We start from the raw sequence: 14,552 nt of genomic DNA, 5'->3' as shown, positions 1-14,552 counted from the left end.
TACGCCCTTTACTAGATCTACTTCGCTCTAAAGGTATCGCCTACCGTTGGAAGTTCCCGTTTGGTCTCTCTGCAACACATTTGGGGAGATCAGCTCTCATGAGGTTTCCGGAGGATCTTGCACCATTCTGTGAAATCTTGAGTATCCCATTACCTGATATTCCAAATTGGTCCACTGAACCTTTTCTACAATCGCAGCCAGATGAAGGCCCTATGGAAGCGCAATCTACTGGCCCCTCGAGCGGAGACAGACGACGCAAGCTAACACATCAAGCCTCAACTTCCCCGGTTCGTAGGAGGCTTATTACTGGAGACAGTCTACCAGCATCACCTGCACACCGCAAGGCGCGCCATGAATAACTTCTCCCCGTTACCATTTACTACGGCGAAGGGGGATAAGCAACCCTGCACTTCGAGACTACTCCCCTAGTGGATCGTGTCTGCGCCTCTCTTTGTATTCTAGGTTCTGTTATATGTCCTATCTAACTTCTCTGGTATACCTGAAGTCTGGACTTAAGGGTATGTGTATCGCATCACGTTGTTAAAACCTTTACGTATATTATTTCTCAGTGATATATATTTGTCTTGCTGGCATATAATTATTGTTGTACCTTCGGTTGTGATATTGCTGAGCTAGGTCAGGACAACCCTACTGATATTCTTGTGCATATCCCTACCAGTACTACAATTTACTAACGTGGTAAGAAAAGGCCCAACATAACACATGATGAACCCTGTCGGATATAGGAGCGAAAACGCGGTTGGGATCCAGAGACGCGGGCTAAGCCCTTGTTTGGGCTGCGGCCTGCCTCTCTGGATCCCACTATATTGAGAGCATGTTACAGGTGGTTGGAGAGTCTTTCTGTTCCTACTATTTGCATCTTAATATTATGGTCTTTGAGAGTTCTCTGTCATGTCTATCTCTCTATAAACTGATTTGCCTTGGGCCTAGCCTCTACACATATAGTTACTGTATTGACAAAGGATAGCAGCCCCTATGGCTTAATATTGCACGGAGAAGCGTATTTCGCTCCTACTGTATACTAAGACATGATGCGGTGATCTGGATTCCTGGGACTCCGGACCACCTTCATGTACCGTTATACATAAATTTCTCTGACCCTTATCTTTTAGTTTGATCATTGTAAACAATATTTTAATAGTATTCTCGCACGTCCCCATCGCTCTCCTTAAATGGTTTGCGTACTGCATAGCAACTGGAAATGCCTCAATATGCATTTTGGGCCCTGGCTTATTACATACCTTCTACTTAGATATGATTAGGGTGGTATCTCAGCTATAGGAGTTGGGACCGTCATATTTGATATTTACGTTAACAGTCTATTCCGTGGTCAGGTCTAGTTTGGCCCCAAAAATTTCGCTGCTCTGATCAGTAAAGGGATCATTTTGGGCCACGGATTTTTGGACACATCCCCCCCACCATCCTGTATCTGTTCGGTAAGCAACGGGGTGTTCAGCGATATATTACATCCCCGGATTGGGTCTCATATTTCTATTGTCTCAAGCACAGTTTAAATAGAGGTTTGCTCTGAAGCCTACACGCAAGTTTACTCATAAGTGCTATTGTTGCTACTGTCATGTAATGTTTCATGTGAAGTAGATATCTTTATTCGCAATTGAGATGGCTTATGGAAATCTCTCGTTAGTTGACTTGATTGTTTTTTTTTTGGCTTGGTTTACAACATCTTCACGGAAAAGACAGATTATAGATTGCATTATGTTTTACCTGTGATAACATAACATCTTTACAGTTAATTTAAGCTATGCGCAAGTGATTTGTACTTTCTCAGTATCTGTCCAAATTCACAGGTAGTACACTCATAACTTATGGTTTTTTTTTTTTTTTTTTTTTTTTTTTTTTTTTTTTTTTCTCTCTGGTACACATTCAATATCACTCCTATAGTTACACTTCACTGTTCTTGAGCTTTGATATGGTCCAAGTGGATGCATACACCATTTTGCTCAATATGCTTTGGCATATAATACTCTAGCCTTTATCCACCCCCTGCTACACATTATTTATCTCTCGTCTTCAATGAGCCATTTCCCACCTACGTTTATGTGTCAAGGACACCTCATGTTAGATTACTTCCCCTCTACACCTTTTACTCAGGAGAGTTAGGCCTCTTTCAGATTATTCTGTATTTTATCAAAATCGGCCGTCTCTGGGTTTGAATACCCTCCGACTCTAATTTCAGACTCCCAGATAACATTTTGCAAATAACCAATTCTTGGGAGCTGTACTATGAGATAGAGTAGCTGGTCTATTCTACCTCTGGAATATAATCTTTAAAGGAAGTGGAAGGGAAATAGCCTCATACATACTTTTGGGTTTATGGGGCATACACCTAACACTCCCCTTCTTCTTCTTCAAATCTCTTGAATCTTTCCTGTATGATTCCGTCTCTATTTTAACTTTTCTGTTACTTCATATTAGTCTCTTTCCAGTCTTTATACTATTCTTTACTCCCCTTTTCATCACCCCTGCCCCCCTCTGCCCCCCCCCCCTCTACCCCTCCCCCCCCCCCTTTTTTTTTTTTTTTTTTTTTTTTTTTTTCTCTTCTTTCCCTACCCGCGTGATACTCTTCTGGTACACATATTGCCCTTAAGCAACCCTTTTGGGTAGATTCCACAATGACGAACAACCACACATCGAATCGGTCAATTTGCACACTTTCCGTGGCCTCTCTTAACGCGAGGGGCCTAAACGTACCTGAAAAACGCTCGCAACTTCTTACCTACATGAAAAGCCTTCGTGCTGATGTGCTCTTTATCCAAGAAACTCATTTCCGAGCAGACCAAGTCCCTAGATTCTCCAATGTTCATTATCCCACGGCATACCATTCGGTTAATGCGGAGGTGAAAGCCAAGGGGGTATCCATTTTACTTTCCAAGACTCTTCCGTTTGAACTTTCTGAATCGCTCGAGGATCCTGAGGGAAGATTCCTTTTTCTTAAAGGCACCCTCTTTAATAAACCACTTACCTTGGTCAACATTTATAGTCCCAATACAGCACAAGTAGGATTTTTTCGTAACATAGCTAAGTTACTTGCTACATTTCAATCGGGTATTGTGATTCTAGGCGGCGACTTTAATGTAGCATTGAACCCATTGGAAGATACATCTTCGGGGGTCTCATCCACCCCGTTCCAAGCACTTAAGCAAATTAAAATTGAATTGAAAGACCTTCTCCTACATGATGCTTGGCGTACTTTGCACCCTTCGGACAAAGATTACACCTTTTACTCTGCGCCTCACAAACGCCATTCCAGAATTGATTATTTCTTTCTTTCGCAACAAGATTTATACGCCTTGAAGTCAGCCTCGATCGAACCGAAGATCCTTTCAGACCATCACCCGATTATGATCACTTTGCAATTCCTGGATACACCAAGTACTTCCAAAATATGGAGACTGGACCCATTTCTCCTAACGGACGCATCAGTTATTCCTCAGATCCGTAGTTCTTTGACGAACTACTTTCAAGAAAATGCATCCTCGGACACATCCCCTCTCGTACGGTGGGAGGCGCACAAATGTGTGATACGTGGAATTCTAATATCTATCTCGTCTGAGCGAAAACGTATGGCGCAAGCATCATTCAACGCATTATTGCACAAAGTCCGCACACTTGAGTGCTCCCATAAACGATCTATGGCAATAAGATCTTTTAATGAGCTGGAGCAAGCACGTAAACAACTCAGCGAGGTAGTGGAAAAGAAATCTAAACGTAATTTTATTCTTCAACAAAAACTTTTCTACGAACATGGAAATAAGAGTGGCAAATTTCTTGCTCGGGCTTTACAATCCAAAAAGGCTGCTCGGCACGTATATCAGCTCCATTCCAAAAATAGACGCATACTGAAAACACCGTCGGATATTGCGGCGGAATTTGAGGAGTACTACTTTAATTTATATAATTTATCCCTACCGTCCAAACCAGCAGCGGATACTAGGCCACGTGAGGTCATTATACAGTCATTCCTCACACAATATCTTCCTAAACCGATCTCTAGATCGCAAGCAAAAGAATTAGAGAGTGCTCTGACGTTAGCGGAACTACAACAAGCTATTACGCAGTTGAAACCTGGTAAAAGTCCAGGACCTGACGGTTTTATTAATTCTTATTACAAATCTTTTCTTGACGTATTAGCACTCCCATTTCTCCAGGCTTTCAATTCATTAAACACTCCGGGGCAGTCCATGCGCAATCTTTCCGAGGCTCACATTACAGTTATACCCAAAGAGAATAAGGATCACACGTCCCCAGCGAACTACCGACCTATTTCCCTATTGAATGTTGACCTGAAGATCTTTGCCAAGATTCTGGCTAATCGTCTGCTACATGTTATAGACTCCATCGTATCTCCGGATCAGGTGGGTTTTGTTCCGGGAAGAGAAGCCAGAGATAACACAATAAGGGCCATAAATATACATCATTGGTTAACCCAAAATCAACAGTCCGGATTCTTTCTCTCTTTAGATGCCGAGAAGGCATTTGACAGACTAGCTTGGGATTACCTAGAGGCAGTTTTGATTGGCATTGGACTGCCTTTGCGCTTTTTGACCTATATTATGTCTCTATATAAAGCCCCCACAGCGCGAGTGCGAGTGAACGGACACCTATCAGACTCTTTTCGGATCAGTAACGGGACCAGACAGGGATGCCCACTGTCACCTCTCTTATTCATTCTTACACTGGAACCCTTATTGAATTGCATTAAAGATAATGCCAACATTAAAGGGATTGTGATCAATGGCAAAACGCATAAAGTGGCAGCCTTTGCTGACGACATACTGCTTTTCCTGACAGATCCTCATATCACGATACCTAATTTGTTACAGGATTTCAAATTATTTCAGTATTTGGCTAACTTCAAAATTAACTTTTCTAAATCCCAAGCGCTTAATGTATCATTGAAACCGGAGGTGGTTAAACAAGCGACATCGAATTTTCCCTTTACCTGGCAACGAGAAACTATCACTTATTTAGGTATCCAACTACCCTCCCATCTTACCGAACTATATGCAACAAATTTTCTACCCCTCTTGCGTAACATTTCCAAAGACCTTCAGACGTGGAATAAACCTTGGTTCTCTTGGTTTGGTAGAGCAGCCATACTTAAGATGAACGTGCTCCCCAGAATATTATATTTACTACAAACAATACCCATTCAATTACCAAATTCATTCTTTCAATCATATAAAACGCTCTGCTCCTCTTTTCTTTGGTATAATAAACGCCCAAGAATCAGCTTCACCCAACTCACTATGCCCAAGCAGAATGGAGGGATTGGATTACCGGATATTTCTCGTTACTACAGGTCTTGCCACCTAGCCAGATTAGTAGACTGGACCACGAATCACATTCGTAAGATCTGGGTCGGTTTGGAGGCTGATTTTTCAAAGATACCACTTTCCACCTCCCCATGGCTGAAAACCGCCCATGTCCCTTCTGAATTTCGGATGCACCCACTTATAGGTCCCACTTTACGATGTAGCGCGCAAGTATTTCAGGAAAAAGTACTTTCTTCCTCTCCGAGCCCTTTCACTCCGCTCAAATTGAACCCGGACTTTATTCCAGGGATGTCTACGACCTTTCTCGCTGGGTATAAACGGGAAGATAACCTAACAGTACGTCAATTTCTCAAAGATTCTAAGCTCCGATCTAGAGAAGACATTACAAAGGCGTGGCCAGCCCTTACCTTAACGCCTTGGATGTATAGACAAATCCACCATTTTCTACGTAACTCCCCACATCTAAAGGATTATTCAAGACCACTTACAGCTTTCGAAAAACTCTGCTTTACAGATCTCCCACAGAGGCATGTAATATCCAAATTATATTCCCTATTGGAAAGTTCCAATACATCTCACTCACTGAAGGCCTGTGCAGCCTGGCAACATGATCTAGATATTTCCATCTCACCTGAGGAATGGAACCACATTTACGATCACATGCATAAAGGTTCCATATGTGTTTCTACACAAGAAAGCAACTACAAAGTTTTTTCCAGATGGTACAGAGTTCCATCTGTGATTCATAAATTTGATCCTAAAGTGCCAGATTTATGCTGGCGATGCTCCCAGGCAAAAGGTACTCTTCTCCATATATGGTGGGAATGCCCGCTGCTACAGCCCTTCTGGAGAAAAGTTTTGGACATCATTAGACAAGTAACCACTTACACCCTAGACTTTACACCAGCACAATGTCTACTCCATCACTCCTCCCTTCCGGTGAGGATCTACCGTAAGTCCCTTGCATTACACATGTTAAATGCGGCAAAGCAGTGTATCCCTGTTCATTGGCGATCAGCCTATATTCCCACCGTACGAGAGTGGATTCTTAGGATCCAGAGGATTGCTGAAATGGAGGAACTGATCTCAGTGGCAAAAGATCACCCCGAGCGATTCAGGAAGACTTGGGCTTGTTGGACCCATTTCCAATCTACTGATACTTTCCTTGGTTTGCTGAAGGATTGAACGAGAAAGACTTGGAGACACAGAAGGCCTCTAGAACTTTCACCTCGGCAATAACTCCATTAACGGTCATTCACTGAATTATATCGCTACTTAAAAAGATGGAATTAGATACAGCCAGGCTGTTACTAATAGATGTAACTGGTTTGGTTATGCTTATTTAAATATGAACCTCATCATCCAACCACTTCCCCCCCCCCCCCTGTTGTTTTGCTTTTTGTTTTTTTTTTTTTCTCTTTTCTCCCTCTTCTCTCCCTCTCTCTCTCCCCATTCCCCCCTTCTATTTGTTATGTGGGTCTCCTCCCACCTCATTTTGATATCTCATCTCATATTCTTCCTCCATCCCCACGCTCCTCTCTTTCTTTTCTTTTCCTTCTCACATTTACACCCGCTTTTCTCATAATCTAATTAGCTATTATTCTCATTCGGTACGGAACACTCATAGCTATACAGATGTAACGATATTCTACAACAGTAGCCCACATTTTTTAGAGATGGAAATATATGTCATAGATGCCTTGTGAGGATACTTTTGTCGATCACTTCAGAATCCGCTTATGTGTACTCTCCTTACATAGAGCCTAGTGTATAACATAATTATCTAAAGTACTTGCTGCTGTCAGTATTACTATGGTTACGTCTATCACTTTTGCCTTACTGTGGAACTCCGTCCTCTGATGTTCTACAAATTAATATATTGTCTTGATCCCGTCTGCGTTACGGGAGAACGTACAAGAAATTTTGCACGGACTGCGATCCGTATCTGTCTATCATTTGTTTACCTTTCATACTTCAATAAAACGTTTTTTTGGAAAAAAAAAAAAAAAAAAAAAAAAAGAAATGCAGAAGCTGTAAATGAAAATTTTGTCAATTTGAGTCTTTTTTGCTAGAATGTGTGTTTAATTAGTTAATTATTGTTTCAGGTATTGGATGATCGGTTCTCACCAGATGTGCTAAGTACTGTGAAAGAAATGAATGTAGCCAACTTCAGAAGGGTTCCCAAGATGGCCATTTATGGCACTGCTCAGCCAAACTCCAAGGTGCAGTACTACTAATATCCAGTTGCAGGTCTTTGTTTTTTTTTATGCTGAAAATAAAGATTGTCATAGCTTTACTAATATAATTTTAATGGAAAACCTTTTAAGCTCCCTGTAGCTCCACTGTCAACATTTTAAAGCACAAAATCTCCTATTATTGGTATATATAAAGGGTCAAGCCACTATAAATTGTTTCCTCTATATTTTTGGGACTGTTGTTGGTGAAATATCTGCTATTTCTGTGTCTGTATAAAAGCTTTGGCCATTTTTAGGAAGTCTGTTTGTCCAGTTGGATTTTTGGTTAGCTATATTTCTCAAATTTTCCATTAGATTTTATTTCACTTTTTTTTTCCGAACACCAAAAAAGTTGTTTACAAACACACAAAAACAAAATACAAAAAAGGTTACAAACAAGCAAAAAAACAAAAACAAAAAACCCACTACTTTATTTGCATTCACAAATCCAATAAAGAACACAGAACTGCATAGCACATTTAAAATGTGTGTGACAACAACCCTAATAATATCTGATCTGTGGCATTACCTGTTATTAGGAGGCAATACTATAGAAATGTCAAGCTTAAGACCCCCAGCTTAATAGGAGGCCATATTTTGAATTAAACAGATGACCAGGGAGCACAGCCACCAAGCCTTTATATCAGCTGTAATATCAGTGTAATTAAAGTGACACTAAAGCTAAAAATGTTTTTTACCATATTGCATTAAGGCAAAAAACGTTTTCTTTTTCTCTGCCCCCCCCCCCCCCGTGTTAAAGGGAAGAGGGGGGGGGGGATGGATTTAGTGCTGTGCACGGCTGCATCTCTTCTCCCCTCTCTTCCTCTTCACACAGCACTCGAGCAGCAGCAGGAACCAATGTCAATCAATTGCAGTGAGGAGGAAGTGGGGGTAGGTAGCTCCATAGAAACACAGCTCGGGAGTGTGCAGCCACGGTGTGCATCCATAGTAGCTTGCTATGGGGACACATGAAAAAGAGGAGCCAAGATCACCGCATGGGGACCCGAGAAGAGGAGGATCAGGGCTGCTCTGTGCAATACCACTGTAGTATAACATGTTTGTTATTTTAATTATTCTTTTTTTTTTACTTTGGTAACAGTTTGAGAACAAAGCTAGCAACTTGACTATTATAAAGATAGATCATGTATAATATTTCTTGGATTTTCTGTCTACCTACACCAGATAGTTTAAAGTGGTTCTAAAGGCTGAAGGTTTTTTATCTTCATGCATTCTATGCATGAAGGTAAAAAAACCTTCTATGTGCAGCTCCCCCCTCCCAGCCCCCCTAAATACTTACCTGAGCCTGATCTCAATCCAGTGATGTGCCCCAGAGCAGAGGCTTTCCCAAAGATTTCCCTCCTCATTGGCTCAGAGACAGCAGTGGGAACCATTAGTTTCCGCTGCTGTCAATCACATTCAGTAAGGAGGGAGCGAGGGGCAGGGCTGAGCCACATTCTATGTATTTATGGACACACAGAGTGAGGCTTGGAAGTGAGTGTGCGTAAGTGCGTGTAAAGCAGGTTGATATGGGGGTATTAAGGTAAGGTAGCCAGGAGCGCTGACCTGAAAAGAAGAGAATCAGGGCTGCTCTGTGCACAGCCATTTAAATTATTTAAGCCATTCTCTGATTGGTATACACTATAGTGCCAAAAGTATTGGGACGCCTGCCTTTACACGCACATGAACTTTAATGGCATCCCAGTCTTAGTCCGTAGGGTTCAATATTGAGTTGGCCCACTCTTTGCAGCTATAACAACTTCAACTCTTCGGGGAAGGCTGTCCACAAGGTTTAGGAGTGTGTCTTTAGGAATGTTTGACCATTCTTCCATAAGCGCATTTGTGAGGTTTGGCACTGACGTTGGACGAGTAGGCCTGGCTCGCAGTCTGCACTCTAATTAATCCCAAAGGTGTTCTATAGGGCTGAGTCCAGGACTCTGTGCAGGCCAGACAAGTTCCTCCACCCCAAATTCGCTCATCCATGCCTTTATGGACCTTGTATTTTGCACTGGTGCTCAGTAATGTTGGAACAGGAAGGGGCCATCCCCAAACTGTTCCCACAAAGTTAGGAGCATGAAATTGTCCAAAATATCTTGGTATGCTGACGCCTTAAGAATTCCCTATACTGGAACTAAGGGCCAAGCCCAACCCCTGGAAAACAACCCTACATCATAACCCCCCCCCCTCCACCAAACTTTACACTTGGCACAATGCAGTCAGCTAAGTACCGTTCTGCTGGAAACCACCAAACCCAGACACATCCATTGGATTGCCAGACTGAGAAGCGTGATTGGTCGCTTCAGAGAACACGTCTCCACTGCTCTAGAGTCCAGTGGCAGTGTGCTTTACACCACTGCATCCAACACTTTGCATTGCAGTTGGTAATGTAAGGCTTGGATGTAGCTGCTTGGCCATGGAAACCCATTCCATGAAGCTCTCTACATCTACACACTGCTATTGTGCTAATCTGAAGGCCACATGAAGTTTGGAGGTCTTTAGCTGTTAACTCTGAGTATAGGGAAGATGCCATGCTGACTGACACCCACTTAGTTCTACTGTAGAAATACAGGGATCTTAAATACCACAGAAAGATTATAATTCAAGCAAAGTGAGGTACAAATGGTATAGCCAGTAATTTCCAAGAATTGTTTGGTGGTCGTATTCAAGACTTTATATATCATATAAAGAGCTGGAAAATCCAAATGTGTTTTGTTAATATTTTACTAATGTCCAAAAGGCGTAGGGAATCACCATCCCCAAAATAGTGTGCAGGGGTGTGGACATTTTTTAAAAAACTACTTGTCCAAGGACTAAATCAGGGTTCCAATCTAATTGTCCCTCATAACAATCTATTTGTTCTGATGATAAAAATGTTTTGCCAGTTTGGAAAATATGAAAAGTTGATTTTTTTTTTTTTTATTAGGCAGAGGTGCTTTTAGGAAAGTCTGGGGCTTTTAAAAACAAAAGGAGCTTTATGGCGACTTAAACTGATAGAAAATTTCTTAAAACGCCCAAACATTTTTTTTTCAAAGCAGAGGCCCTAGAGAATAAATTGGTGAGTTTTGCATTTTTTTATGTAACACTGTAATTGCGCAGCAGTTTTTCAAACGCAATTGTTTTTTGGAAAAAAAACACTTTTTTTCATTTTAATGCAAAAAACACATTACTAAACCCAATTTTTAGTAAAATATAAACGATGATGTAACGCTGAGTAAATAGATACCACACTTTAAAATTGCGCATGCCCGTGCAGCGGCAACAAACAACATAAATTTTACTGTCCAAAAGCCATACTTTAAAAGCCTTTACAGGTTACCACCTTAGATTTACAGAGGAGGTCTGGTGCTAGAATTGCTGTCCTTGATCTAACATTCTCAGTGATGTATCATGTGTGGGCCGAATGCTGTTTGCTTGTGTGCAGGACCGACGCATGCATTCGACTTTGCGTACATGGACAGGGATGCTTTTAAAAAAATAATTAAATTGTTTATTTTAACACTGTTGTTTTAATTTTTTTTTTTTTCACTTTTATTGCTTTCACCAGGAATGAAAAAACATCCCTTGTGACAGCAATAGGCAGTGACAAGTGCTTTTTATTGAGCGATCTGGGATAAATAAGACCCCAGATCCCTCCTCTGCCTTTAAAAGCATTTGATCACACAAGATCGGTGTAATTAAATGCTTTCCATTATTAAAAATGGTGCTGTTTATGTCCAGGGAACCTGGAAGTATGCTTTTATGATCAGTTGGTAGAAGCATCATATGGTCGATTAGGTGTCCTGGTGTGACGGGACAGCCCGTGCAAGGGGGATGTCCCCTCTGCCATTTGTAAAAGCGATCCAGTGGCTAGTTTGCTGCTCAGATTTCTTTTAAAAGAGAGCCGACCGTTGGCTCTAATTCCTGCTGCTTGCCCGCAGCAGGGATAAATGTAAAGAAAAACCTCTTGCCCGGTGCCCGGAACTGCATGTCCCGGGCATCAGGCTATAGGGATTGCACATCCCTGAGTGTGTTGTGGTGGTGTTTACAGTAAGAGTCCTAAAACAATAATAAGAGTTCCTGATTCACTACTGGTCTGTGTTCTGCATGTATGAGTACTTTGAGATTACTAAAATACTTGTTACATCTGCTACCAGGCCACAGGCTGTGTCCTCAACTATCTAACTGATGCAAAGAGAAAATATTCCAGCATTCTGTGGGTGAATCTTCGAGAAGATGTTGTACTTGAAGGCAATGAACAAATATACTCTGAAAGGGAACCAGACAACTTGGATCAGCATATTGCAGTAACTGCTACTTCACCAGAGCAGCTTGAGGTGAGAACCTCTGACAGCTTATTACCATTTTTTTTAGCAAACATTTGTTTCTTCTTTACATTCTCTCACATCACTGGCCTGCTAAGTGTATTTTATATATGTGCATTCAATAGATTTTTTTAATGGTGTTCCAAAGTTTTGTAGCAATACATTACTATTACATAATATAAGTAAATAAGTACACTATATGTAAAAGTGAATGTGAAGGTTACCAATGAAAATTTTATAATTTTTTTTATCATGTCTTCAAAATAAAGGTACTCTGCTAGTTTAAACCACTAGAGGGCAGCATATCCTACCAAACCCTAATGAAAAGAGGGTCTACTGATGAATATTTAAATTAACTTATAGGATTGTCTGTGGGGAGTAAAAAAAACATGTGCTCTCTTTTTTATATTTTTACAACATGCTTATTGGTTTTGTCAGTAAAAGTATAGAAAGTACAAAAACAATCACAACAGTTATACTATTGTCTCATGTCTCTTTACATCAAATCACTACAAGTAGATCAAGGCATATACAGGGCAAAAATAAAAATCATTCGCATATATATAGAGCTAATCAGGACTCTGGATCCAGAGAAACAATTGTGTGTGCATGAAATCCATGTACCCCATATTTTAATCAAAGACCTGTTGCTTTTTCTTGAGTCTGTAAGTGAGTTTATACAATGGCAGAATGTTGTTAATCAGTTTTTTCCAATACATAATATAAGGGGGAGAAGACCCTTTCTATTGTAGGAGGATCGCCTTTCTAGCATAAAAACAGACTGTATGGATAGCACTTTAGTATATTTAGAAATTAGTACTTCTCTGCTAATTCCCAATAGGCAATTTTTTGCGATGAAAAATATTGGGAAGTGCCTGGACTGAGGAGATAAAATCAATGGGATAAATTTACTAAAACTGGTGCACATGTGCATGGTAGCCAATCAGCTTCTAACTTCAGCTTGTTCAATTAAGCTTTGGCAATAGAACCTGGAAGCTGATTGGTTTCTATGCAGAGCTGCACCAGATTTTGCACTCTCCAATTTTGGTAAATCAACCCCACTGACCCTTATCAAATGTATTTGACGTGCTGACATGGCCATAAACTGTGAAAAAATTAATTTGCTAGTGATCTAGCTGGGGTAAAGTTTCTGAGATGGAACATATTGAGTTGTGTCACTTTTTTCCCTAGAAGAGATCACTAACTCCTTACAGGTGAAACTCGAAAAATTAGAATATCGTGCAAAAGTTAATTTATTTCAGTAATGCAACTTAAAAGCCGTGATTTGTCATAATTGTGATGATTATGGCTTACAGCTCATAAAAACCCCAAATCCACAATCTCAGAAAATTAGAATATTACAGGCAATCAATAAAACAAAGATTGTACATAGAACAATATCAGACCTCTGAAAAGTATAAGCATGCATATGTACTCAGTACTTGGTTTGGGCGCCTTTTGCAGCAATTACTGCCTCAATGCGGCATGACATGGAGGCTATCAGTCTGTGGCACTGCTGAGGTGTTATGGAAGACCAGGATGCTTCAATAGCGGCCTTCAGCTCTCCTGCATTGTTTGGTCTCATGTCTCTCATCTTTCTCTTGGCAATGCCCCATAGATTCTCTATGGGGTTCAGGTCAGACGAGCTTGCTGGCTAATCAAGCACAGTAATCCCACGGTCATTGAACCAGGTTTTGGTGCTTTTGGCAGTGTAGGCAGGTGCCAAGTTCTGCTGGAAAATGAAGTCAAGAAAAAGAGAGGAAGGCGCCTCTAAGTGTAGTATTGACAATTTATTCAGTAAACAATGGAAAATTTGCACTTACAAGATAAACCATTAAAAAGGCTCATCGTGTGGTAATTAGATCCAGGTGGGACATCCAGCCGTCCAGCAGCACACTATGCCTATAGGATCAGGAAGTAGAGACCAGGATGTGCCTGTGCATCAAAAATGAAGCTTGGAGAGCAGAGTCAGATGTAGCAGGTGAAGGGGGCGGTAATGCATTTCAGAGCATGCTCAATAGGCTTCTTCTTCAGACCTGAGCCCCAGTAGAACCCTGACATTTTTATAGTGTGAAGGGAATGGGAGGGAGGCAAGTAATTCCTGGGTCCTAAGGACCTACATGTTTTCCTGCATCGTGCAAGAATTAATACAAGTATAAAAAAGATATAAAACAGAAATAAAAATAGAATAAAAACACACGAGAGAATAGCTCTAATGCTTTAGGGTTAAAAAGTATACGAGTGTGTATGTATACATATAATAACATATATCTAAAAAATGGCATATTCGATAGAAGGGAAATAGAAAATGACAATTATATCTAAAAATAAATAAATAGAATGGACCAATGGAGGTGAAAATAAATATTAATAATAATGAATAAATCAATGAGGTAGTGAAAAAGGTAGATTATTGTACCATAAATAAAAAATTAATAGAAATAAATATAAAAACAAAATAAAAACAAAGTTAGAAAAACACATTTTAATAAAAATGCATTATAATAAATGGGCTTGCTATACTAGTATGTGAATTTTATGTATCTCCTTATTATCCCTTTGTGATGTAATAAAAGGGATCATAGTTAAGTGAGAGAGGGATAGGAAAGGGATATACCTAAATTAGTTGAAAAAAGTACAAACAGCTGCATAAGGATATTGTGTTGATATTTATAACCACCATTTGGAGGGAAGCGAATGTC

General features: G+C 40.4%; 1 protein-coding gene across 2 annotated transcripts in view; it reads left to right on the top strand.

Moving 5' to 3' along the window:
- PALD1 (phosphatase domain containing paladin 1) overlaps nt 1-14,552 on the top strand; it is a 419,780-nt gene that overhangs the window by 279,843 nt on the left and 125,385 nt on the right. For both annotated transcript variants that reach the window (XM_089686197.1, XM_089686198.1), the window contains 2 exons: nt 7,424-7,540; nt 11,683-11,862. In XM_089686197.1, the coding sequence (XP_089542323.1) occupies nt 7,424-7,540; nt 11,683-11,862 (297 nt within the window). The remainder of the gene's footprint in view (nt 1-7,423; nt 7,541-11,682; nt 11,863-14,552) is intronic.

Source organism: Staurois parvus, unplaced genomic scaffold (genome assembly GCF_062004578.1).
Source record: "Staurois parvus isolate SC_StPar_1 unplaced genomic scaffold, SC_StPar_1.0 ptg000393l, whole genome shotgun sequence".
NCBI classification, from domain to species: domain Eukaryota; kingdom Metazoa; phylum Chordata; class Amphibia; order Anura; family Ranidae; genus Staurois; species Staurois parvus.
Note: the sequence above shows the minus strand (reverse complement) of the source record. Positions and strands in the feature narration are given on the sequence as shown.